The sequence below is a fragment of the Zingiber officinale genome, chromosome 7B (genome assembly GCF_018446385.1).
Source record: "Zingiber officinale cultivar Zhangliang chromosome 7B, Zo_v1.1, whole genome shotgun sequence".
Taxonomy (NCBI): domain Eukaryota; kingdom Viridiplantae; phylum Streptophyta; class Magnoliopsida; order Zingiberales; family Zingiberaceae; genus Zingiber; species Zingiber officinale.
This window is the reverse complement of record NC_055999.1, coordinates 42,337,402-42,365,026: the sequence shown is the minus strand read 5'-3', so window position 1 is coordinate 42,365,026 and position 27,625 is coordinate 42,337,402. Positions and strand designations below refer to the sequence as shown.

The 27,625-nt window shown below is 34.8% G+C and overlaps 1 protein-coding gene across 1 annotated transcript in view; it reads right to left on the bottom strand.

The window, feature by feature from the left end:
- Positions 1-20,291, bottom strand: part of LOC122005699 (aminoacyl tRNA synthase complex-interacting multifunctional protein 1-like) — a 28,688-nt gene extending 8,397 nt beyond the window's left edge. The window contains exons 1-8 of the mRNA XM_042560822.1: positions 20,113-20,291; positions 19,333-19,437; positions 19,073-19,243; positions 18,052-18,117; positions 16,508-16,573; positions 15,926-16,119; positions 15,775-15,865; positions 15,607-15,675 (exon numbers count right to left, since the gene is read on the bottom strand). Coding sequence (XP_042416756.1) covers positions 15,607-15,675; positions 15,775-15,865; positions 15,926-16,119; positions 16,508-16,573; positions 18,052-18,117; positions 19,073-19,243; positions 19,333-19,437; positions 20,113-20,217 — 867 coding nt within the window. The 5' untranslated portion in view covers positions 20,218-20,291. The remainder of the gene's footprint in view (positions 1-15,606; positions 15,676-15,774; positions 15,866-15,925; positions 16,120-16,507; positions 16,574-18,051; positions 18,118-19,072; positions 19,244-19,332; positions 19,438-20,112) is intronic.
- Positions 20,292-27,625: the final 7,334 nt, after the last annotated feature.

Below are 27,625 nucleotides of genomic sequence, written 5' to 3'. Positions count from 1 at the left end.
AGACATTGAACAATGGATGAGCACTCAACGAGGGTACACGACTCCAGTAGATAGCGTATCTAGTACGCTCTTGAACCCCAAAAAAAAATGGAACCCAAAGCAATAAACACCCTCCAATGCGGACTAACGAAGGAAGAATTCAACCAAATCGGACTGTTCGAGAATTCAAAGGATCTTTGGGACAATCTAATTGAGCGTACATGAAGGCACAAAGGATTCCAAGGTAACTAAATGTGATTTGTTATTAAATAGTTTACTTAATATAAAAATGCAAGACGGAGAAACAGTAACCCAACTGCACACGAGGATTAAGGAGATCCTCAACGGACTTCATCTAATCGAGTACCAATTGGAAACAAGGACATCATAAGGTATGCTCTAAACTCTTTTCCTCGAAATGCACTGTGGGCATTTATAGTAGATGTCTATAAAGTTTTGAGGATTTATCTAAGTAGACGAGCTATTTTGTGAATTAGAACTCTATAAACAGACTAACTCAAAATAGGTCCAGATGAGTACAGCGTTTCTTGCAAATTTGACAAAGGAGGTGAAAACAAGAACTCGAACCAAGCCCGAGTCAGAAGATGAATCTGATTCAGAATCAGACAAAGAGGAGCAACTAGTGAATTTGGTAAGGAAAATGTTCACTAGAAAGAAGAAGTTCACCTAGAACGATCAACAAAAAATGATCAAGTCAACATCCAACGACGCAAAGGCAAATATCACCTACTTTGGATACAAAAAGAAGGGTCATTTCAAGCACGAGTGTCTGGATCGAAAAGAAGACAAGTATAAGAAGATGAAGCAGAAAAAGGCACTCTAAGCCACTTTAGACAAATCTTCCTCAGAAAAATCAGATACATTAGATTGGAAGCAAGCTAGCTCCCTCGCATTAATAGCAGCCGGACCCAAGTCAGAAAACGACCTAGATCAAGAAGATGAATCCGAGTACGAATCAAGTCACAGGTCCGTACCCGTTTCTAAAACTTCCAACATGGTACAAGTTATTTTAAATGCAAAATTTTTTAAAGTAATTTTGTGTTTAAATAGAAAATTATCTGAATCTGAAAAATAAATTAATTTGCTCCTTAAGAAAAATCAAAACCTTAAGGAACAACTTGACATAACTCCTCAACTAAATAAGTTTAAAATGGAGACTCAACTCAAGTTGCAAAACTTGAGGAACAAAACTATGTTTTGAAATGTGAAGTTGATAAATTTAAAGCACTATTAGAAATTTTTACCCCAAAATCCAAAAATTTAGATTTAATAATTAGATCACAAAGAGTTGTATATAATAAGTTCGGACTCAGATACAAACTCAGCTCAACAAATAAATCATTTATTTCACTAATTAGTCAAAATAAGAAACAAATCAAAACATGCATTCCGAAAGCTTATCTAACATAGCAAGTAGGACAAATTTAATTCTATGTACCTAAAAAAAGGAAATTTGCTATATAAACTCAAAACACAAGAGTATATGATTCAGGGGAGACTCCAAATTAATTGACACCTCAAAAGTAAAACTTATCCACTTGGGTAATTAGAGCTAGATAGGAAAATAATAGTTTGATTCTTTTTCTATTTTAGGAGTCAGTTTTGGTTTAGGAGTTGGAAGTCTATTCCGATGTTTTTGTTTATATTTTATTTGTTTCTATTGACTCCCATATTGTTGTAGTGTGTATATTTGACTATAAAAATCATATTGTTGATTCTTAAGTTGTTTTTGAATTTGGATGTAAGTGCACTTAGTTTTAAGTGATGTTAAAATGTGTTGTATGCGTACACCAATGTTGTCATATAAAGCTGGTACTTGTAAGTTTGTCCAGGATTTATGGATTTCTTTGCCTAATTCTCTTGGAGTTGGGTTACAGTAGTTTCTTGATACTGTTGTGAGAGTTAGAAAGTCATTATAAGAGACTATCCATTGTTCTAAATAAGTATCATATGGTTGAGGATCACATTAGAAAGTCATTACAAGAGACTATCCATTGTTCTAAATAAGTATCATATGGTTGAGGATCACATTCAGTAATATTAAGTAAAACATCCTTACTAAAAAAAATCATTTATGGTGGTCTACGTTTTCCTATGGTTCTAACTAAGGGGTTATTATTTGTATATGGTACAATTCGTGTTCTTGGTGGATGGCCTTGACCATAATCCATTGTTTTCATGGTGCTTTTAGGTAAGTGTACTTCATATGGTCTAGAAGTAGCAGAGGATTCGCCTGGATTCATAAAATTCCGGGGTCCTAGTTCTGCCTTTCCCAGATAAATAGACATAAGTTGTAGATGTCTTTTCCCAAAGCAAGCAATAATTGATCTTGGGTTGTTGTTTGATGCATTAAATTCAATTAATTTATTGGTTCCTCTTCTCTTTCTATGTCAGGTGCCATAGAAGTAGGTTGGTATCCAGAAAATCTAACTGAGAGTTGGTTGTTTCTATCTTTATACATAAGTGATGATGTTGGTTTAAGAGTGGTGTCATGATTTTGTAAATTAATATTCCATTCTAGCCCTGCAAAAGTTCCAGAGTTGTATTCTCTAAGTTTAAGAAAGTGTATACCTTTTGTAGTTAAGGTTTCAATCACATCTGTAATAGATATTTTAAAATGATTATGCATGTGATGTATTGTTTTACCTAAAAAGATAATATCTAATTGAAGATTATCTCCCTGGAATTGGCCATAGCCTTTGGCTTGGATATGGATTTGCATGTGTTTCACAAAGTCTCTTATGGTCATATTAAAGTTGGGATATAAGATCATCTCCAACCACAACCTATTTTGGTGCACTTTCAACACTAATTTGGTGTCATTTGAGCACCAAAATTTTTTCCAACTCCAATCAATGGACACCATTTCCTACACTAAAAGAAATATTTTTTAGAATATTCTATTTTTCCATCTTATAATTTATTATTCAACATATATATTAATTTGTTAAATATTTTTATTACGATAATAATTACTATTAATTTTTATGATATTATATTTTTAGTTACAAGAAAATTAAAATTAGTATTTTTATAATTTTATTAGAAATAATTTAATAAACATACTAATATTTAATATTTAAAGATAATACACAATCATAAACAATTTAGATAATTTTTTTTAAAATATTTTCACCAGACTAATAACACCTAAAAATATTTTAAATATAACTTGCTTATTAAAATATAATATATTTTAAAAATCCGTACTTGCACCAAAATGGTGCAGGTTTTGGGGTCTCCATTGGAGGAGACCTGGTGTCCCTTTTACACCAAAATGGTGTAAAAGGGCACCGGTTGGAGTTGGTCTAAGTATGTAATGCCTAAATTTGCATTCATGACTATTTCTATAAGTCCAATGATTGCTTTCTCAGTATCTGGGAAATAGGGATCATATAAGACTAATAATACTTTTCCTCCTAACTTGGCTCGAGTCAGACCTTGTAGCCCAAACACAATAAGGCCAAGATGAATATAATTATGTTTTCTAAGATATAAGGCTTTAGCCGCCTCTTCTGTCATGAGTCCAAGTTTAACTTCTCCCCCATCGGGAAGATGAAGGGCTTCTTATTTGTGATGCCTATATACTGATGTTGAAAAGTTTAAAATTCCTTGACTATATAATTTTTTGGGATTTAAAGTGTTTAATTGTTCATTCGAGAAAATTGTAAGATTTCAATCAACATCAATTACTTCTTCTAACCTAAGGGGTCCTAAAGTTGGAAGTACTAGTTCTTGTTATCGCATCTATCCATAAAAAAGATGTATTTGTTTCCATAGACTTTACTGTCCTAGAAGGACCATGAAAACAATGGATTATGGTCAAGGATATCCACCAAGAACACGAATTGTACCATATACAAATAATAACCCCTTAGTTAGAGTCATAGGAAAACGTAGACCACCAGAAATAATTTTTTTTTTGTAAGGATGTTGTTTTACTTAATATTACTGAATGTGATCATCAACTATATGATACTTACTTAGAACAATGGATAATCTCTGTCAAACGAGATTATCAAGCCAAATATGAAATGGACATAGAAACAGGAGATGTTCCGTGTAGGGAAAAATTACTTAGGAGATGTAGCTAGAGCAGCTTGGGAAGAATTTAAAACTCACTTTCCAGAAGAAGTAGCTCGTATTGCCTCATAAGACGATAATATTCTTAATTTTTGTTACGCCATTCATAGGCTTTTAACTGCACGAGATACCCACACTAAACTAGATATTAGGCAAAAAGAAGCTATGAGAGATCTAGAGCAACTCCAATTATTTAATTGGAATTATATTAAACCATTCTGTAATGACTTTCTAGCTCTCACAGCAGTATCAGGAAACTACTGTAACCCAGCTCCAGGAGAATTAGGTAAAGAAATCCATAAATCCTGGACAGACTTACAAGTACCAACTTTATATGACAACACTAGTGTACACATACAACACACATTTTAACAACACTTAAAACTAAGTGCACTTACATCCAAATTCAAAAACAACTAAAGAATCAACAATACGGTTTATGTAGTCAATATACACACCACAACAATATAAGAGTCAACAGAAACAAATAAAATATAAACAAAAACATCGAAATAGACTTCCAACTCCTAAACCAAAACTAACTCCCAAAAAGACGTATTATATTAGGAAAAGCAAAGAAAGAAAGCCCTATTTAAACAAAGAAAAACATGTGAGACGCTTTAAACCAAAGAAAACTTACTCAAATACTATTACTTGCTTTGCTTGTCATAAACCTGGCCATCTATCCTCTGCTTGTTCAGAGAGAAAAAACTTATACGTAGAGAAGTAGTCGACAACACAAATTTTGACTTAATAGAAGTTCAATCAAATGTTTCCGGTACGTCTCTTATTTACTCTATCCTATCTAGCTTAGATCTTAAAAATATGTCAACTCCGGTCCAAAAAGATTATTCCTTAATCAATTCTTTTTTAAATCCCACATATAACTCTAGTTCCGAAGAAGGATCTTCTAACCGATCCACTTTTTGAAGAAACTTTACATGATTTCCAACAGTTCTCACTTATGTATCACCAATTTATCCCACAAAACTTAACTAATATACGCTCTGACCAAAGAGCTTATTCTTATGCTCAAAGAAGGATCTGATAATATCCATTGTTTTACTTGTGGCTATTACCCATCCATTTTACAACGAGGAACTTGCAAATTATGCAAGAAACAATGTTGTAATTTATGCCTTAGTGCTCTCTTTCAAATCAGTATACCACCAACTCATACAGTCACAAGAAATACTTTGTTAGAATCAAGGGTTTCTATCCTTGAAACTAGACTCAATTTATTAGAAACTGAAATTGCCCTTCTCAGAGAAGGCACTTGCCCATCATATCCGGAAGCTAGCCCTTCCTCCTATACACAAGACCCTTATTAGGAAAAAGGAAAAAATCCCCCCATTCTTGAGGAACTAGCTAATCCAACATTTGTATTTAGTCAAACACCTAGTATTTGTAATACTAGGCTCACTATTGATATTCGCGTACAATGTACCCTGAATATTCAAGGTCATGAACTTACTTTACATGTTCTTCTGGATAGCGGAGCCACTACATCCACTATTGATGAAACTTTACTCACATCCTTTCTCCCTTCTACCTTAATTAAAACAACCAATACTCCATTGTTAAGTACCCAGTTTGACAATCAACAACTTAACTTTGGACTCGCCCTATGCCCCATAAATCAATTCTTCTTATTCTCAGCCTTAATTTCCTTATTTCTCCTAACCATTCTCTGTTACTTACCAAAGATTAAGTGATTTTTCTGTCCGCTCCTATTATTTCTCTGATCTTGTCCGCCTACCCATTAGAGGTCAGCGCTGGGAAGCGTGGTGACACCCCTCCAATTGAATCCTGTAATCCTACCTCTACTTCCACCTATCTCTGTCCTAAACCCAAACCCTGTTCTAAGAAACCTACTATTAATATTTCCTTACGGAAAACTAGATATACTTGGCTATTGCAGCCCTGAGGAAGACATAGCCAAGTCTTCAGAAACTTCGTAAACCTATTACCAAGACTGTCTTAAACGGTTAAACCATCCTACTTAAATACCTTACTTAACAAGCAAGAGTCTTTGGATGGTCTAATCTCTAGACTCGAAAAACTAGAGGTCATAGGAGAAAACCCAACTAAATATTGGGAAAAGGATAAAACTTATTGCAAATTAAATATCATTAATCCAGACTTAACCATAAAAGCACAAGATCTAAAATATACTAATTGGGAGGTTGAAGAATGCAAAATGCATATTACTCAACTCCTGGCACTTAAGGCAATACGGCGATTTGATTCTAGACATAGAAATCCTGCCTTTATCATTAACAAAGGAGCAGAACAAAAACGTGACAATCTAAGATGGCGTTCAATTATAAGTGTCTCAATGACAATTGCCATGAAGATGGGTATAAGATTCCTGATAAGGATCAACTACTTAACAAAATTCAGAAATCAAAATGGTATTCTAAGTTTGACATGAAATCTGAATTTTGGCAAGTAAGAATGCACCCTGACTCTGTTTCTTGGGCAGTCTTTTCATGAAGGACATTTTGAATGGTTAGTTATGTTATTCGGACTTAAAATATCACCTCAGGTTTTTCAAAAAAAAATGGATGATATTTTTAGACCAGTGGCCACTTTCACTTATGTTTATATTAATGACATACTAGTGTTTTCTAGTACCAAAGAAGAGCACTATGCTCACTTACACATGATCTTTAACTTATTTGACAAACATGGATTAATTGTTTCAAAGAAAAAGATGCAACTTACCTTGACGCGTACTGAATTTTAGGAAGTCTTATTAAGCCAAGGAAAAATAACACTCAAGGCTCATATAGTCAATAAAATATTAACTTTTCTTGATAAAATGAAAGATATTAAATTAAAACACTTGGATCCTTTTTAGGATTACTCAATTACGCCAGACCATATCTAAAAGACATTGGCAAACTTAGTGGTCTCTTATATAATAAAACTTCACAAACTGAGCAAAGATATTTTAATCAACAAGATGTTGCTTTGGTTAAACAAATTAAAAACATGGTACAACACTTACCCCAGTTAACCTTACCCTTAGATACAGACTATTTAATCATCGAAATAGACGGTTGTGAAACTGGTTGGGGTGGAGCTCTATTCAGTAAAAGGTCTAAATACAACTCGAAAAAGTCTAAATCTCTTTGCCGTTATGCCGCAACTACAAAGAAAAAGGTCTGACTTACATCCTTAGACTATGAATTATTGGCATTCATTTATTGTTTAGAGGCCTTCATGCTATTTATTTGCAGCATGCCAGAAATTACACTCAGAACAGATTGCGAGGTTATCATCAAATATAGTCAACAATTAAAGGATGTGAGGAAAGAACAATTAAAGGATGTGAGGAAAGATTTTGGATCTAAAAGATGGATCAAATTCATAGATACTATTCTAAATAGAGACCTTAAAATCCATTGGGAGCATATTAAAGGCAGTAATAACTCTTTAGCAGATACTTATCAAGATTATTAACTTAACATGATTCTTGCAGAAATTGACCACCAAAAATGAGTTTGTACTTACGGTTATAAAAAGACTATGAAATTTAGAATTCATGAACTTCCGCAGTACTCGAGACCCGAAGATACTTTTCAGTTTAAGTAAGAATACAACTTGATCCTATCCTATGAAATTTGGAATTCATGAACTTCCACAGTACTCGAGACCCGAAGATACTTTTCAATTTCCAGAAAAAATACAACTTGATCCTATCCAGCAATGTTTAATTGATAACATCTGGAACATCCCAACCTCTCCAGGAGTAGCTAATCAAAAATAGCTATTATTAATGCACTGTCAAATTACTTCCTTACTACGCTCCAAAAACCACTTGGTAAGAAATTCTCGTATTACGCTATTCTTGCAAGAGCCTATGCAGGCTTATACTCTACTTGGGATGAAGTCAAAGTACTTCTCCCGGAAGAAGATAAACCCCCTTATAAAGGATTTTATTCCATTAATGAAACCTATGACTTACTTAGGAACAAATTAGATCCTAACTTTATAACAAGTCCTTTACTTCATCTGGATAATACTATCCAAGAAGACAAAACATACTTAATGGCAGCAACTTCATCCAGCACTAATATCCAGAAAGTATTCATAAAAAAAAAAAATATATTCCAGAAAGACAAGATACTGATGTGTTGTATGTTCCACTTCGACCAATGCAATATAAGTCATTGGAAGTCTTACACGCCAATACAAAAAGGGGCAATTTTCTGTCCATCAAAGCATTTCCTGAAGACATGTTTATCTTCGAGGTTTGGGTGATACCTCCTCCTATAAACAGTCCTTGAACTTGAAGAGGCCTTGAATTGGTTTCATCAAAATCCCATATTTGGGGTAACTATTACTTATATAGAAGAATACACTTATAAAATCAAGTGAACAAAATCTTTTCCTCAATGTGCTACTCCCGGAACTTCAGACTTAGGCTATCGATGTCAACTTCTTTATTCCTTCATAAAAGCAAATATTCATGCTGACAAATTCAAACACAAAAATTATAGAGGAAGGTTAATTACTCCTCTTACTCATGAACTACGGACTCCTATAACAACTTTGGGTCCAAGACATAGACTCGATACAAACTTTGCCTTTTGTACTTAGAAATAGAATACTTCATATACTTGAAGAAAAAGAAACATTTGTCTTGACTACTTTCAAGAGCTCTCCTCCTGAATGGCTAGCTACACAAACTGAACCTGCCAGACATCTAATTAAACTAGATGTCCAAAATAGACTATCCCAAATATTCGTTTGAAGATTATCCGTTTATGGCACAAAAGACTAACCCACAATAACTTTAGAAACATCACTAAATTAAGTGACCTAGTTAGAGGATTACCAAAAGTACTTAACTTGGAATCAACAATCTGTAATGTTTGCCAATAAAGAAAACAGACTAAATCAACTCAAACCAACTCAACACTCGAATTATTAAACTTAAGACTTATTTCACTCACATGGAATCAAATCAATCAATAAAAGTCTATATTGCTTAGTAATAATTGATAATTATTCAAGATTTACTTGAATAAAATTTTTAAGAAACAAAGATAAAACATTTGAAATCTTTAGTAATTTTTGTAAACAAACAAAAAATGAAAAGGATTTAAAAATTAAAAGAATTAGGAGTGATAATGGTGGATAATTAAAAAACCATAGGTTTCATAAATTTTGCCTAAAAAATGGGTACCATCATGAATTCTCATATCCTAAAACACCTCAACAAAATGAAATAATGGAAAGAAAAAATAGAACCCTTCAAAAAACCACTAGAACAATGTTTAATGAATATCAACTACCCAAGTACTTTTGGACTGTGGCCGTTAGTACAACCTGCTACGTCCAAAACAAAACAACAATAACTAAAAAACATAATAAAAGATCGTTTGAAATTTACTATAATAAAATACCTAACATTAAATATTTTAAAGTATTTGGATGCTCAGTTTATATATTAAATACAAGAGAATACTTAGCAAAATTTACCTCAAAAGTGGAAAATGAAATTTTTATAGGATACTCACTAAACAACAGAAGTTATAGAATTTACAATAAAAGTAGAGTTTTGCCATGGAAAGGAAAGGAGCCCTGCACACTCAATCTTCCAAACTAAGAAAAACAAGGGACTCTTCCCCGCATAAACTCTTAAAGACATAAGCCATCTTGGATCAAAACACAACCCTTAGAACCTCACTCAAGCATCAAAAACCTAGGATTGTTAAAACCTGATTATCCTCAAGCCACCCTCAAGAGATTGACCCTCACTCTACCACAATCGAGACTAAAACTAAGTCACCCATCTCATGGATCCTCAACTTGTATTTTTTCCAACTACGAATCAACACTGTAATTCGATCCTCATTATTAAAGGGAATTTCCCAAAGGGCGCACACAGAGCTAGGAATTAACCAAAAGATACACCATACTTTGATAATTACCAAAGGGCGCCCTAATTTAGCTAGTCTTCCCTTTCTATCCCTTTTGTCAAACCTGACTTTTTACTCTTTCATCTCTCATATGTATGTAACTTTTCTCTCTCTTCTCTTTCTTCCAATTAAACTTTTTGTTTCTTTCCTCCTCCTTTCCATGTCCCACGAAAGTTTAATCCTAGAGCACCTATAGGGAGCCCGAAACAAGTAACGGAGGACATCTTTGGACTCCATCCACAAGACTTGAAATGGATGCAATCTGAGCTCTATAAGCCAATTAATGAATTTTGACCAAAACCCATTAATGAACCTAGACAATTTGGATTTCTACAAACTTGCAGTCATCCGGTAGGGTTGAGTGAGAGGAAGGTAGATATGGTGTCAAACCATAATTATTATCAAAGGAACACTATGAGCATAGTGTGGGAAGAGGAGCAAACTTGCAGATCGCTTGTCTTCCCACACCATGCTCATAGGGTTCCTTTGATCAGAGCAAGGTTTGACATCATATCTACCTTCCTCTTACTCAACCCTATCGGATGGCTGCAAGTTTGCAAAAATCCAAATAGCTTAGGTCGGGTTTTGGTCAAAACTCACTAATAGACCCAGAGAGCTCATATTGCACTCATTTCATGTCCTGTGAATTTCTGAGATTGCAAGGAGTCTAAAAATGTCCTCCATTACTTATTTCGGGCTACCCATAGGTGCTCCATTATTATGTTAACTTTAAACTAGACTACTTGGGCATAGTCTCAAAGACCAAGCTCACATTGGGCTTGATTTGCTCAAATCAGGCCCAACATAATCCTAGTCTTCCCACATCATGCTCACAGTGTTTCTTTGATCAAAACCAAGGTTTAACATCATATATTCCTTCCTCTCATTCAACTCCACCGAATGGGTGAAAGTTTGCAGAAATCCAAATAGTCTAGGTCCATCAGTAGGTTTCTGTCGACCTAGAGAGTTCAAATTATACTCATTTCATGTCCTATAGATTTCTGAGATTACAAGGAGTTCAAAAATACCCTCCATTACTTATTTCGAACTCCCCATGGGTAGATTAAACTTTCGTGGGGCATCTAAAAAAGAAAAAAAAAAAATTAATCGGAGGAAAGAGAAGGAGAGGAAATTGAAGAGAGAGAAAAATGCATACAAATAAGAGAGCAAAGAGGGTAAAAAGTCAAGTTTGGTAGGAGGGGTAGAACGGGAAAACCAGATAAATTAGTGCACCCTTTGATAATTATCAAAGTATGATGCACCTTTTGGTCAATTCTATGTGTGCACCTTTTGGGCAAATCCTGCATTATTAATAAAATTTATCTGTTATAATCCCAACAATAATGGATTGACATTATCTATGGAAAATGTACAATCATAGAATCAATAGAAGACAACCCGCAAGGGCATAATCAACCAAAGCCCCAAAAAAAAAAGAACACCAAGAATCAAAATAAGACAATGATGATACCTTCTCCTCCTGTATGAATAAAGTAGTTTTTAAATTCGGCACTACAGGAGAAGATGATAATACAATATAGGTAAGCAAAGAAGCGGAGAGTAGAAGTGATATATCGCTACTTCAACCCTGACCATAAACAAGATAAAGGAGAATGAGAAGGAACACAAGGAGTCAAGAGCTTCATTATTAATAAAATTTAACTTTATCTGTTATGATCTCGACAATATAAGATTGACGTCAAAATGTAGTCAGGAAGAATCAATAGAAGAAGGCAACTGAAATAGGAATAATTCACCATAAGCCCCAAGAAAAAGAGTGCACCCCGAGACCATTAAGATCGCTTCTACCCTGTCAGAATAAAAAAGTTTTTCCCGTCTAAATAACAAAAAAAAATCAATTTAGCACTACAAAAGAAGACACAATATAGGTTAACAAAGAAGTTGGGAGAATGAAGAAGCATCTACAAGTGATGACTCACTACTTCAACCCCAACCATAAACAAGACAAGGGGAAGGAGAAAAAAACACAAGAAAACACCAAATTTGCCGTAGCCCAGATCAGTAATGAAAGAACTCAAAGGCAACATTGGTCAGAAGAGATTGTCTAAATTTAGTCCCACATTATGACTTATGGATTAATAAAAGTTTTACATTAGAGAGCTATAATTATTATTAACTTGGGCTTAAGCTTAAGTATTTTGGAAAATTGGTTATAGCTGAGTCTGATAAGTCCATAGTTATGGTAATTGGTATCACAGCAAACCCAAGACATGATGAGGTGTTGCAAAGGGTTGCCTACATGATAGTGTAGTCATAATTGGGCTATGGATTTAAATTTCGTGTCATGCCAATCGGCATAGGCACCGCGAGGTCATCGCGACCTCGTCACCCCCACGGTACCCTCTGTGAGGGCACAGAGAATGCCACAACTTCCGTCCCCCCGCGCCGTGATCTCTATGAGGGATCAAATGGTGTTGCAACCACAACCACACGACAACCTAACCTCCGTGTGGTCGTGGCACTTGCAGCAACAACTGCAAAATTTTTTATTTTAGAGGACAATTTTTAAAATTTATCAAATAATTTGAAATTTTTAATATATATTGAAAATTGGATGTTAATTTAAGATAATCTAAAAAAATTCAAAATATAATTTTTAAACATTTTAAATAAATTCTAAAAAATATTATAAAAACATTCAAAAAATAATTTAAGACCTTCGAATAATTTTATTTTGAGAATTATTTAATTTTAAAAATTAAATATATATTTTAATAATTAAAAATAATTTTTAAATTTATACCTTTCTATAGTTGTAAAAATTTAATAGCAAACTCAACACCCGAAATATAATAACAATAGTGAACATATATAACAATCAAATATTAATAAATTAATTTTTAATTAATAGACACTTATATTTAAATTTTTTAAAAAGTATCAAAACTGATATGATACTAAAATCATATAGTTCCGGTCCGAGATCGAAACTCTGACACATCTCGAAATTTTAAACCTTTGCATTCGACCTCAAATGTTGGCGATTAGGAATGATCCTTACTAATGAATTAGAACTTGGATCTTAAAGAGAATATTAAAATGTAAACTAGGGGAGATTGTGACAACTTAAGTTTAGTCCCACATTTTGAGTTATGGGTTAATAGATAAATTTTATGTGCTTAGACGAGAGAACTACTATCAATTTGGATTTAAGGATAGTGAAGGGCTAATAAGTTAATAGGTCACTTCCTTCATCTAATCAAATTATGACCAAGATGGAGATGAGCTTGACCTGGACCCAAATTTTGACCAAAGGGCAAGGAGCCTACACATGAAAAGGATCTAGAGCCAATGAGTTTGCATTAGGCTGGTCAAAACACTCTTCACTCTTGATATCTAAAAACAATTAATATCGAGAGGATTCCAAATACCTAGTATAGATGCTTACTACAAAAGTAATGACCCATTCGAACACATGCAAGCCTCTACGCGAGTACTTTTGCATGCAGTTACACACACCCTTATGTTCCTACTCTTCCTAACTACTTAAGAGTAGTCCACCAATGATTTTAGGCTACTCCTCGACAGCACTGGTTCCTTTGACAAAACGTGTCAAGATTTTAAAGTCAACTTTGTAGGGAGAAATTGAAAAAAGACCAAAGTGAAGATTAGAATGGCACTCTGATAAAGGCATAATAAACCATAATTATAAAAACAATATAAAAATTTGAACCAATTAAGTTCTAAGTAACTAGTTCAATGTTCTAACCAGTGGGACAATTGATCGAATCACACGTTGGGTCAATCGATCGAATCACACATTGACTAAACCAAGTTCATCGGTTGGACCGACCTAGATCCATAGGTTAAATAAGAAATTTATTGATTTCATCAATAAATATTAATCCAGGTATCGCATTTTTGGTATTTCAAGTCATATGACAAATGACATGATTTCCACCAAGGCTGATCAGACCCATTTTTACCTTCCTTTTTTTTTTTTTTTTTGCATATCCATGCACATCCAATCTATGAACTAACCAACCTAGAGAGATATCAGGTTCCATTTTTTTCAAATCCAACCGTCAATTGGATCAAATGTTTATAACTATGCAATGGACCATTGTTTAAATTCTTGAAGTGATTCATTGAAGTTGTTAGGCAAGTCAATCACTCTAAACCCATCATATCAATGGCAACCTTTAATCATATTACCTTTATAAAAATCCTCTAAGTGACTACATCAAAATGAAATAGAAGGTGAGCTAATTCGCCACTGCCAACAATCTGTCTATAGTGAAGGCGGTCGAGCTAAAGCCACAGAAAACAAAAGAGCAAGCACCCAATGCCCAAAGAGAAGCTCCTGAGGGAGCTTAACAGCAGTCTACCATTGAATAGGTGGCCCTATGTGATTAAACCCTTTTGGTAAACCTGTGAGGACATCACACTCAGGAGTAAACAGCTTGAAGATGCTCTGGTTGAGACCCAAACTAGGTACCGTAAGTATAATGCAGGGCGTTTGATGGTTAGAGCCTCCTGTACCTAACGAGAATCACATGACATCAAGGATAGGAGGGTGTGTGGAGGTTATTGTATTTGTTAATACTTAAACCTATGGCCACAGGATCTTGAAGATAGTGTGAACTATGATGGTTAAATAATGCCTAACAGAAGACTTGCATAATTGGAGATGTTACAGTTCAGCAACAGTTAAGATTATCAACTTTAATGAGACCCAAAAATTCCACCCAACTTTATATGCCAAGCATGTGTCCATAAATATAGGGGAATATAAAGATACAAAACAGAGAGTTTTATACTCATCTAACAATTGATAGAGTGGGGGATGATGCATTGCACTCACCTTTATTCATTTGTTATTTATTTGTATTCTTTGATCCCTAATAGGAGACTCTCCTACCAATATTACACTATTACAGACAATCTTTACCTTATTCTCATCCCTAAATTAGCTTAAGGTAAGCTGTTTTGCAAACTATTATTAATCTTGATCTGAGAAACTCACTATCAGAATTGGAGTTTTGCAAGTCACTTTCAACTTTTCAATGGTTTGCTTCACATTTGTTATTTTGTTCTTCATATTTATGAGAGATAGCTGATTATTGACTTTGATATGATTCTACAATTTTGTACATTATGTTTCTAGTTTTATTGTGAGTGCTATCCAGCTCTTTAAGCACAAGGACTCACAAGGACTCACGATATAATTGTGCACAGTCAAGAATAACTCACTTGGGGAAAGACAACTAATTGCATAGATAAATCAAATAACACAACAAACCAAAGAAAGAACATTCAAATACAAATATAGTAAATTAGAGAACCCGGAAGAATGAACCTAAATGCATCCTTTTGCAGCACATGCGATAAAAAAAATATTTCCACAATTAATCAATACTCACATGAGAAAAAATCCTTTATGATTGTTGTGAAATCTGTCACATAATTAATTATCTGCTAATAACCATAACAGGAAGCAAGGCACTACTCAATAGTTAATTGTAATGAAAATTATGGAATTCGACAACTGAGATGACAATATCAAAATGAACTAAAATGGTCTGGTTAAACCTAACTTCAAGTGGATATAAAAGCACGGAAAAATTACCAATCCAGCAGACATGAAATCACGTAGCTTTCCCGGTTTCACATTTGTCACCAGAACTACTCTTCGGTTCTGAATTGTCAATTTGAAGTATAAATACAATAAATTGGAAAAAAAAAATAAGACTTGCACTGGAGGATTAAGAATTATTTTCCATTAAGATTCACTTACTACTAGGTCTTCAGGGCTGTAAAATTTTGCAAGACCACTAACTACTTGGCGCAAGTTACCGTCTCCCAAATCTATCTCCTCCACCAACAAACTATAACAATGTTAAATTTGATCAAGTATTCAACACTAGAAAGTTGAATAACAAAACTACCTATCAGCTGATGGGTGCTTTGATGCCTTTCGAATGATACCAATTTGTATGCTGAGAATACTTATATTGGATTCTGCATCCTTCTCAGCTGTCTCCTTCTCTAGTGTTTTCTTTTTCTTCTCATTTGCCCCGCTATCTTTTCCTGAAGGTCCATTAGCTTTATTATCACCAGAATTCTTTTTCTTTGCAATTTCCTTAAGACCAAGCAAATGATGACCAAGTTCAGGCTTCAATTTTACAGGGGGGGAAAATGCAAACTTGGACAGAAATGAAACAATCAAAATAAATTCATGTTCATTAGGTACTTAATATGTCAGTAACCTATCGTCAGACATTGTAGTAACTAAAATAATTAACACTCAAGAAAAAATATAGATATAAGATTAAAAAAACATAAAGATTAGTCGGGAATAGTGTAAATAAAAATATACAAGAAAGCAGTAGTACAGCCGTGTAGATGCCAACCACCAAGAAAGATTGGAAACAAAGATAGAAACTTCATCTCTGAGGATTGTAGCCCTAGAACAAATTAAAAGGACCAACTAATGTGAGCAATTTAACAGCAAGGTAAAGTATACTCACAATAGGTATGAATTCTGGCTTGTCGACCATGATTTTTGCAAATACACCACCAAAATCTTCCTTGTCCTGCATATATGGAAATGGAATATGATGTTGAAAAACACAGCTCAAGGGTGAACTTGGACATATCACGGATCACTTATTATTGACCAAACAAAATAACTAGTAAAGACAATTCCATCTAATCTTCTTGTGAAATGTTCTTGTGGTATCATATGTAAAGACAATTCCATCTAATATTCTTGTGAAATGTTCTTGTGGTATCATATGTAAAGGCAATCCCATCTAATCTACACAACCAATTTCACCCATTAGAACCTATCAAAGTTTAGATGACTGGTGATTAGAATGACAACTTCTAGCTAGGACATGCAAGGCTTGTTGGAGTGTACCAAATGGGAGGAAAAGACGAAAGAAAAGACACCGCATAAGCAAAGATCAGATACAAATTAGTTAACTTCATACTCAAACGAGTTCACAATTGAAAAATCCAGCTCAAAATTCATCTGGTCGTAAGAAGGATTAAATATTGTGGTGTGCAATTATTGAAATGAATTCATCATAATCTGATATAATTTAACTACTAGATCGAACAGTTTTTTTTTAACTAAACAAGCATCATAATCTGTTGGATCTGAGCTGTGGGCAAGATATGGGAACAAGAGATCTACATAAGACAGAAAATACCAATGATGGTCCATGTAAATATATTGAAAAGGTAACGATACAATTTGAAAATTAACTATGAGAAGGATAAAATGCGAGTTGGTAAAGAGAAAACACTATTTAAGAACTTCTATTCAAAAATTAGATTATTTCATGTTTGTAGGATCGTAAAGCGCATTAGAGGGGTGAATAGCGCGAGTCACTTTTTCACTTTTTGGGAAAACTCGAGTTAAAACAGCGGAATAACCGGGTTCGATTAGCTGGTACTTCCAACACCAACAATGTTTATCCAAAAAATTCAATATCTATTAAGTGATAAATAAATAAATAAGCAATTGACAAAAATCTTCAAACTTCTAATAAGATTACTTGTTACTAAGCTAGTAATACAGCACAAGATTAACAGCAACATATCTCCTAATGACTGTCATCATGATGAGAAGGAAACAAAACATCATCCTATTGAGCTCAATAAGGTCAATTTCATATATGTGATAGAAGAACCTACGATACTCTGCAATTCTAATCATATTAGTAGATGCATTACAAGTTTTGTATAAGCAACTTGGACTATTGTCAGATTATATGGAGATTTATATAAGTTTGCATCTAAGCATTCTAATAACGTGAACAGTTTTGTGTAAGTACAAAGACATTTGAAGCCATGTGCATTAAGCTGTAAAAGGACACTATCGGTTATATTGAAAATGTTAACAGTATGTGTTAATATGAATGAATCAAATGGAATCAATTTTAAACAGCAGGTTACCCCAGGCTACTGCACATAAAATATCTAGTGTGTGAAATTTCCTATCATGTTACATCTATAATGTTCAGAAACAGAGCACCAAAAATGACATGCTATCTCAAAATAGTACCTGGATATAGTCCATCCACCTAATCACATTAGGAAATTTTTGCATAGATGTGTTAGCAAGACGAATCTAACATAAAAAAAATCCCAAATAAGTAGAATGAAAGAAGAATATTAGAATGGCATAACTTTTTGCATTCTCTATGATACAGCTGAAAATTAGTATTTGGAAGTGCAGGAAGCAAAGGATAGCCAGTAAACTTCAGACTTAACAAGTCAGATAACTCAAAAGACCACAGAAAAATGGTTATGTAGTTGTATGTAACAAATAAATTAGGAAGGATAATGTTTATAAGAGTAATATATCTGGTGGCATTAAATATCATCAATTAGATGGTATACAAACATGAATATTATTTTTTGCTACACTTGGCAAGTGTAGTTATCTTGATGAGTAAGTAGTGGAGTTGACTTCAAGCAGTAGTAAACTAGTATTGTTTTGGTTAAACTACTGGTATAGTAAGAGTGTATTGTTATGTATGTTGTCACTTTCAAATAGTGGTGTTGAGGGATAAAGTGATGGGTTGATATTGACAGGAATATATACATGAGAGGGGAAGAAAGACACCAAGTATATATCTCAAACAAGTCTCTCTTTTATCTATTTCAAAAAGATTTGGGTTCTTATCCCCAATTCCAATAAGTTCAAGAATACTGAGATTCATTTCTAATTAGTTCCAAATGTCCTGCACTAATGATGTCTAGCCAGATCTAGGAAGAGTAGCGGAAGGGCGAGATATGGAGCATTGCAATCCGGTGCAAACAGTTTGTCTAGACTACGAAAAGCAGTTTGCCAAATAAAAACAAACCAACTTTGTAGCAGGAGCATAAGAGCAATGACCCACCTACTCGAGATAATTATAAGAACGACAATAATGCGCATATAATTAAAATAAAACCAGTTTTGTGCCTCAGTACTGATAACAATAGCACAAGTGTTTTTCTTTACCCTGGCAGTGTGTCACAACAATAAGTAAACAAAACCAAGAAAAAAACACTTCTAGTAGACTTTACAAAATACATACCACACAAGAATGAACTGCTGCAAACACAACTATGTCAGCTTCTGATGGTTTAAGTCCATTGTCTAATAAAACAGACTTAAGGTTCAGTTCCTCATTCAGATGTTTAAGTGCCAGAAGGCATGCATCACCATCATTGGGAAAGCTACTTGCAAATGCAACCCACTTCATTATCTAAATCAAAATTTTTAAAAAAAAATAATGATAAAATTAGAGGAAATGAAACAAAGATAGTTTACAGAACAACTAAGTTCTATCTTCACCTCATGTTCATTTGACAAAGGAACCTGATGGTCTGATAAACACAAAATGTTTGAGAATAGGCTTGTCATATCAGAGCTTTCAATTCTTCCACTAGAGTACTTGTTCTGTAAAATTCAAATAATATTAGTTCTTGAATCCTACCAGTCAGAATTGCATGTACACTACTATATCATTCCTATTGGGATGTTCCGCAATAATAAATTGCAGAACAAAACTTTCAACTTCTATTATTAAGATTCTTTTGTCCCAACAGATTTACAAGATACAAACCAGTAGACATCACTTTCTTTTTAGCCTCTTAGAAAAGAACATACAACAAACGGAACTTAAATATTCCAAAGATGTAAATAAACACACATTAGAAAACTCTTCTAGTCTGTAAGAATATAATGAAAAAAGTTGCATGAACCTTTGCATGAACCTCAAGTGTCAACTATGCCAGTAAAATAAGTTATTACTACAATATCAAAATATACGGCTATAAAAAAAAGGAAGTACACAAACATTTTCAAATTTTATGATGATCAAAACGAAAAAGAAAACCATATGCGTCATTTTCAAATTCATATAGTGAAATAAACCTAAATAATTAAGTAAAATTTTGTACTAAATGTGAACTGAAAGGCAACTAATTTCGTTATCATTCTACCAAATATCCAGCCTAGCCACACGCATATGTCAAAATAAAAAATATGAGAGAGAGTGAAGCTTGGTTTTTCCTTAAGAGACAAATGAAGGGAAGCACAAAAACCCTAACGACGATGGAAATCTGAGATTACCGGATCGAGAGAGAGGCGCTTGAAGAGAGCAAAAGCCATAGCTTTGTTTCGATCGGAAGCCATCCCGAAATCGTCCGAAACCTTCGACACCGTTCCTGCCGCCATCGCTACTCTCGATCGCCGCAGGGGTCTTCTCCTTCCAGACTACAGCGAACGAAGCGAGGAGCCTTCTGTTTCTCGAGCGTGGTGGGGGTTTAACTTGTCGCATGAAAGGTTCGAACCGGAAAGACACACGGCGCGGTGAACCGGGGAGCAAAAAGTATCCCCTCATTATATGTCAATACGGCTGGATTAAATAGGTTCGAATCAGATTGAAAATCTATTATAAAAAAAATTCAATCTGAAATCTGAATCTGAACTTAAAATCAATCTAAACGATCTAAATCTGAATCTGGATAATTCGATCAACCAACCTAATCAAGAAAAAAAATCTCTTTTTTATTATTTTTTATAATGTTTCTTTTTTTTTTCATATTTCATCATTATTATACTACATTTAGTTATTTATGTACATAAAATATTTTAATTTTTAAAATAAAATTTAATTTAACTCTAAAAAAATCTTAAATCCTAAATTTAGATCAGCCTAAATTCAATCCGAACCTGAAAATACCCACCCTGAGCTTAATTTTTTTAGATTAACTCGAGTCTGGTTAGGAGGGGGGTCGAGTTCATTTTTGATACTTCTAACTCATTTCCTATACAATCAACTCACTTGGAGTTCAAGTAAAGATCTGTGCAGCCAGCCGAAGAATGTTGGTCATTTAGATGACCTCCATGAGTGCTTCTCGATTTATCCTAATGGCTAATGGAAAACTTCTTTAGAACTAAGCCGATCACCTCCAGAATTAGTCAATTCAAAAAACTAGATACCTTGATTATTAATAAAAATAGAGATCCATGTAGCCGGAGGTAATGGTATAATGATTAGGTCCTTCAATAGATAACCAAGGGATCTAAGATTCAAATCTTAACTGCTGCATATTAGGGTTAGTGGACCGGCTAGAAGAGGATAAATAGTCTACAAATAAAACTTTACAACTTATCTTGCTAATTGCTTTGCAAGGACACACTAATTAACAATAAATTTAATGCATAAAAGAAAGTAAGGAGACTACGGATTTACTTGATTTGCAATATGAGTGGTTCCTAATTTAAGGTAATATAAAGTGCACTCTCAAGCTCCTTTAACAATGATTGGAAGCAGAGTAGCCTCTTATAGCATTTACAAGCAAGAATCGTAAAATCGATTTGGAAATGGAAATTATAGAGTGTGTTATCTAAACTTAGAGCTCAAGGGCTCGTTTTATAACCTACTAGTCGAAGTGACTATTCTTGCTAATGTGGTGGATTTGGGACGCCTCCACTGGGCTAAGTTGTTATCCGCTTCGCTGTCAATGTTCGACTAATCTGGCATATTGGAGGTGTTTGGAGTCATCCTGTTGGTGCAATTAGCACCAATGGCCAAACTTAAGTTTTGATGAATAACAAATGAATTAAAATTTGGTGTGGTGTATGTTGGATCCCCGGTGGCTGGCTAAAGGGGGTAAGTAGTCTTCCCAATAAAGGGCAGTCCGGTGCACGAAGCTCCCGCTATGTGGGGTCCGGGGAAGGATCCATTATACGCAACCTTACCCTGCTTTTTTGCAAGAGGTTGTTTCCAAGATTCGAACCTGTGACCTATTGGTCACAAAGAAACAACTTTACCGTTGCGCCAAGGCTCTCAGTAAGAAAACAAAAAAACTTTTTTCGACTTATAGTTTTACCAATATTAACACTTGTATAAAATAAATAAAAACTAAATAGAGAAAAGAAGAGGCACAACTATTTACTTGACTATAACCGGAGAGATTATTAATATAAGGATGATGAAAAACTCAATATTTTCTCCTTTGGGTAGAGAAGCCTCTTACAACAATCAAAGCTCACAATCACGAAGCTAAATAGACAAGTAAACGATTACAAGTGTTGTTTCTCTCTTTTTCAGTTGTTTTTCAGCTTCTAGGACGAGGGCTGCATTTATAGTCCTGGTCAGGGCGCCTAGAAGGGTTCCAGGCACCTAGAGGGGGATAAAATTAACTTTATTCCTGTCATAAAAGATCGCATTTGACACAATCCGAATAAGATTCAAGGTCTGGGCGCTTGGACCGTTCGGGCGCCTGGATTTAGTCCAGGCACCCGGACCCAAGTTAACAACTCGTTAACTTGTTTGGTCCAGGTTCTTGCTCCGGCTCTACTCACTTAGGTCCAGGTCTTCCACTCCGGCTCTGGCTCTGCTTGGGTGATCTAGGCCTTCCAGAATAGGACTCTCCCAAACTCAACTTCTGGCCTTCGAGCAAACTTCTGCTCTGGCTTCTCATCCCTCGAAAATGTCGTGTGTCTCCTTCTTATCCACCCGCGTACTCTTCTGTAGCACCTCGTCCCTCGAATGCACCGAGCCCATTGGCTCTCTCCCGTGTTGTCCTTTTCACTTTTGCTCGACTTCTTGTGCTCCTAAGCTCTTGCATACTTAGACATAAGGTTAAATACCAACAAGACCTAACCTAACTTGGTTGATCACATTAAAATCATCTTGGAGTACCAACAATCTTCCCCTTTTTAATATGATCAAACTCAAGTTAAGTTAAAGTAAACAAATAGCAATTATAATTAAAAAAAGATTTGTAAGTACAAAAATTAAGTGTAAAAATTAAAATTTGAAATACTACCCTCCCCTATACTTAATCTTTATTACTCCCCCTTTTAATCACATTAAAAATATGGTATCAAAAAAATTCTACTTAACAATGATAAAAAGTCTAAGGGTTACTTAAAAAAATATGAAAGTTTAAGAAAAAAACTATGAGTTTTTTTTAAAAAAAAAACTTTGAAATGTTTTGCAAAAAAAAAAATTAACAAGGACTTGAAAATTTTCTAACTATTTACCAAAAATTTAAAAGCATTATGTGAGATAAACAATTCATAATTTAATTTTTTATAGATGAGTGATAAGAAAAAAAATCTAACTAATTTCTTGTGGAATTTTGACAAACATTAAAAGCATTATCTAATTATAATTAAATGTTTAACAGTTAGTCAATTAAATATTCATTTCAGTAATTGACTTCCAGACTATGGCGAGACACTAGACCTTCTTGGTTATTAGAGCAACTGCCACTTTCTAGACAAAGTCTCTTAAATAAATTAAACATTTAATTTTCTCTCTGGAAGCTCTAATTTTAAAGACATTTAATTCAAATATAATTTTGGAACCCAATATAGGTTCCTTCCTACTGGGTTAATTAAAAATTTCTTAGGAATATATGTCTATGAAATTTTTCTAATTTGTCCCTTATGATATTTGAAGTGTCAATTTAAATCATTGTATTTTCTAATATTTTGATTATTAGAACATGTATGATTTTTCAAGTTATCCATTTCTTTATGCAATTTTTCATTCTCATTTTTAATTTTATCGAAGCCCTCTAATCGACAAGTAATAGCTAAAATTGATTTTAATTCTTTATTTCCTTTTTCTAACATACAACAACTCTTTGATAACAACTTTACAAATTTGAATAACTTATTAGGAGGAAGAGATCACACCTGACTTACCTTGTTGATCCCGTTATCTGAATCTCTCCCTGAAGTATTGCTTTCTTCCAATATCGCTTCCCCTTCATTAATGCTCTCGATGCTCATTTAGGACGAGCTTGCTTCGTCTTCATCTTTTTGATGACTTGCTACTAACGCAAGTTCGGCGATGACTTCGATCTCTGATTCGGATGATGTGGCATCCCACGTCGCCTTTAGATTATACTTAGGTCAAGCTGACTTCTTGTTCTTTTCCTTGTCCATGCCCTTGTTCTTCAATTTTAGGCAGTTATCTTTAACATGCCCTTCTTCATTGCAATGGTAACATCTTACTTTTCTATTTCTTCTTATACCTTGCATTTTATTAAATTTGTTAGATTTAAATAATTTTTTAAATCTACTTACCATTAATGTCGTTTCGTCATCATCGAGAGAAGATTCTGAATCTTGTTCGTCCATCTTTGCTTTTAAGGCAATGTTGTGCTTTGGCTCCTTCTTCAGATCTACACATCTTGTTTTATGGACTTCAAAAGTTGAAAATAATTCTTCTAAATTATTAGTTTCTAGATCCTTTAATATATAATAGGCATCTATTAATGATGCTCATTCAGTATTTCTAAGGAATGCATTAAACGCGTACCTTAGTGAATCTCAATTGCTTACCTTTTCTACGAGATTCATGAGTATGGTGATGAGCTCCTTGATCTTTGAGTGAAGGTATGCAACTGTTTCACATTCTTCTAGTTTGATATTGCTGATATAGTTTATGAGCAGATCCCATCTCGTGAGTTTTGCCTCCAAGGTTCCTTCATGTAGTTCCAAGAATTTCTCATAGAGCTCCTTGGCAGACTTGTAAGTTTCGATCCAGTTGACTTCTTATGGCGGTAAAATACTTAGCAGATGAAACTCTGGTTTGTCATTTACCATGAAATCAGTTTGCTCTTTCTTTGTCCATTGGTGTTTTTCTTTGCCTTCAGGTGCTGCAAAATCAAATTCCATTATCAAGATAAATCAAAATCTGTCTTAAAAAATACCTCCATCATTTTCTTCCAGTTCATGAATTCCCCCTCGAATTTTGGTTGGTAATGCTCGATCCGACCATCTCATGTGCTTTGTTCGACGGTTAGTCCTCCTAAAGCCACCTCGCTCTGGTACCACTTGTTAGATCCCGAGCGGCCAGCTAGAGGAGGGTGAATAGCCTGCCCAATAAGAAAATAAAAAATCCTTTCTCGACTTGTAGCTTTACCAATATTAACACTTGTATAAAACAAATAAAAACTAATTAGATAAAAGAAGAGGCATAACTATTTACTTAGTTACAAATGGGAGGTTGTTAATCCAAGGTTGATGAAAAGTTTAATATTGTCTCCTTCGGGCAGAGAAGCCTCTTACAACAATCAAAGCTCACAATCACGAAGCTAAATAGACAAGTAAATGATTACAAGTGTTGTTTCTCTCTTTTTCAGTTGTTTTTTTAGCTTCTGGGACTATGGCTATATTTATAACCTTAGTCGGGGCATCTAGAAGGGTTCCAGGCGCCTGGAGGGGGAAAAAACTTTATCCCTGCCACAACAGATCACATTTGATGTAATCCGGATAAGATTCAAGGCCCGGGTTCTTGCTCCGACTCTGCTCGCTTAGGTTCGGGTCTTCCGCTCTGGCTCCGGCTCCACTTGGGTGTGTTGGATCACGACGACCGGCTAGAAGGGGGGTTGGATAGCCTGCAAATAATAAAAACAAAACCCTTCTCGACTTTTCTTAAACTAACATTTGCATAAAATAAATTAGCAGAAAGTAAAAGACGAGGCTCACAAAGATTTGACTTGGTTACAACCGGGAAGGTTGTTAATCCAAGGAAAATATCGCACTAGTACTCCTTCAGGCGGAGAAGCTTCTTACAGCAATGAAGCGCAAAATAGAGAAGCTAAACTACAAATAAAGCGCACAAGTGTTGAATGAATGAATTGCTTGGATTGATGAAAAGCTTCTGGACCAAGGCTATATTTATAGCCTCGGTTGGGGCGCCCCGAAGGGGTTCCGGGCGCTCTGGGGGGATAAAACTTTATCCCCAACGAAACGTATCGTGCTTGATGCGATCCGGTCAAAAATCAACCTTCGGGCGCTCGGAATGGTTCTGGGCGCCCGAACAGTCTGGGCGCTCGGAATGGATCCGAGTGCCCGGACCACTAAGTCAACCTGGCCGACTTTCTGGTCCGGGCCTTTTGGTCCGGTGTTTCTTGCCTCAGTCCGGGTCCTCCATTCCGGCTCCACTTGCTTGGGTGATTTCTGTCATCCGGAATAGGGCTCACCTGAACCCAATGTAACACCCACGAAATTATAAGATAAGTATATGGATAGTATTTTCTTTAGAGCATGAAAGTAAGAGGAATCAAAAAGAAATAATAGAAATAAAAAGAAGGAGAAGTCAAGGTTTGAACCTTGAACCTCCCACAAATAATGAAGATAAATTGATGTATGATAACCACTAGGATAATGAATGATATGTGGATAGGAAGGAATGAAAAATTTAGTTAAAGGTGAGGAGAAAATAAAAGAAAACTAAGAAGAGAGCAAGAGAAAACCAAGTGGCTTACCTCCTCTTCCTCTTGGTTAAGAGAAGAAGCAAGCAAAAGGTGAATTGCCTTCCTCTCCTCTCTCCCTTCTCATTTTCGTGGGAATTAAAGAGAAGTTAAAGGGGGGGGGGGGGGGGATGAATGGGGACAAGAATCCTTCCCATGATGAATAAAAAGGATTAGAGGAGAAAAGAGAAAGGGAAATTCTAAATCTTCTTCTTCCTCATCCTCTTTCCCTTCTCCACCAAGAACTAGAGCTCTCATCCCTCATCTCCAAAAGCCGAGTTTAGGTTTTCTCTCTAAGGGAAAACAAATACTAGCAAGGAGTCTCAAGGTCTACCTCATACAAGAAGAAGAAAAACAAAAAGGGAAAGTAGGAAGAGAAACTTCTCCTCCCTCCTCACAAGGGTACCACTTCCTTAAGGATCAACAAGCGAAAACTATGTAAGTTTCCCTCACTTGTGGTACAATAGTTTATGTATTTTTCCATGAGATTAGGTTGCTTAAAAACCTAGGATCTCTTCATGGGATTTTCGGCCAAGACAAAGAAAAAGGAAAATAAGAAAAAGAAGGACCTAGGAAACATTAAGACCCAACTAAGTATGCTCAATGTATTTTTTGTAACATGTATCTTATGGTAAGGGATTTATCTGATGTTTCTATGCTAGAATGTTGGATTAGAATTTAGATTCATGTCCCTAGACTCTCGACCAAGCATGAATAAAAGAGCTAGGTAAGCTTAAGACTTAAACTAAACATGCTTCCTTTGTTTTTACGATATATATATACCTTATGATAAGAGAGTTGTTAATATTTCTCATACTTGTATGTTGCTTGGAAATAAGATATCTCCCTTTCAACTTTCGGACATGATAAGATTAAGGCCTTAGGAGAGCTTTAAACCTAATTTAAGCATGCCATGATCTTTCTTAAGATAAAATATGAAGTTAACATGATATGCTCATGCTTGTATGTTGAAATGAACTTTATTTCATGCTTGTAACATTCGGCCATGGTAGGACTAAGGGCCTAGGAAATCTTTAAACCTAAACTAAGCATGCCATGATTCTCCCTAGGACAAGAAAAGAAATTAATATGGCATACTCATGCTTGTAAGTTAGTTAGAACCTTATTTCATGCTCCATGAACCTTTCGGCCACAACAAGGTTATAAGCCTAGGAAAACCTAAAATTTGAACTATACATGCTCATGATGTTCTTGGTAATAAATGCTATGAAAATAGGTTAGGGTTTCCATGCTTTTATGCCACATGAAACCTAGTTACATAGCTCACAAGATTCGGCCATAATAAGTTACAAGCTTAGGAAACCTAGAATCTAAACCATAAATGCTTATGATGTTCCTCA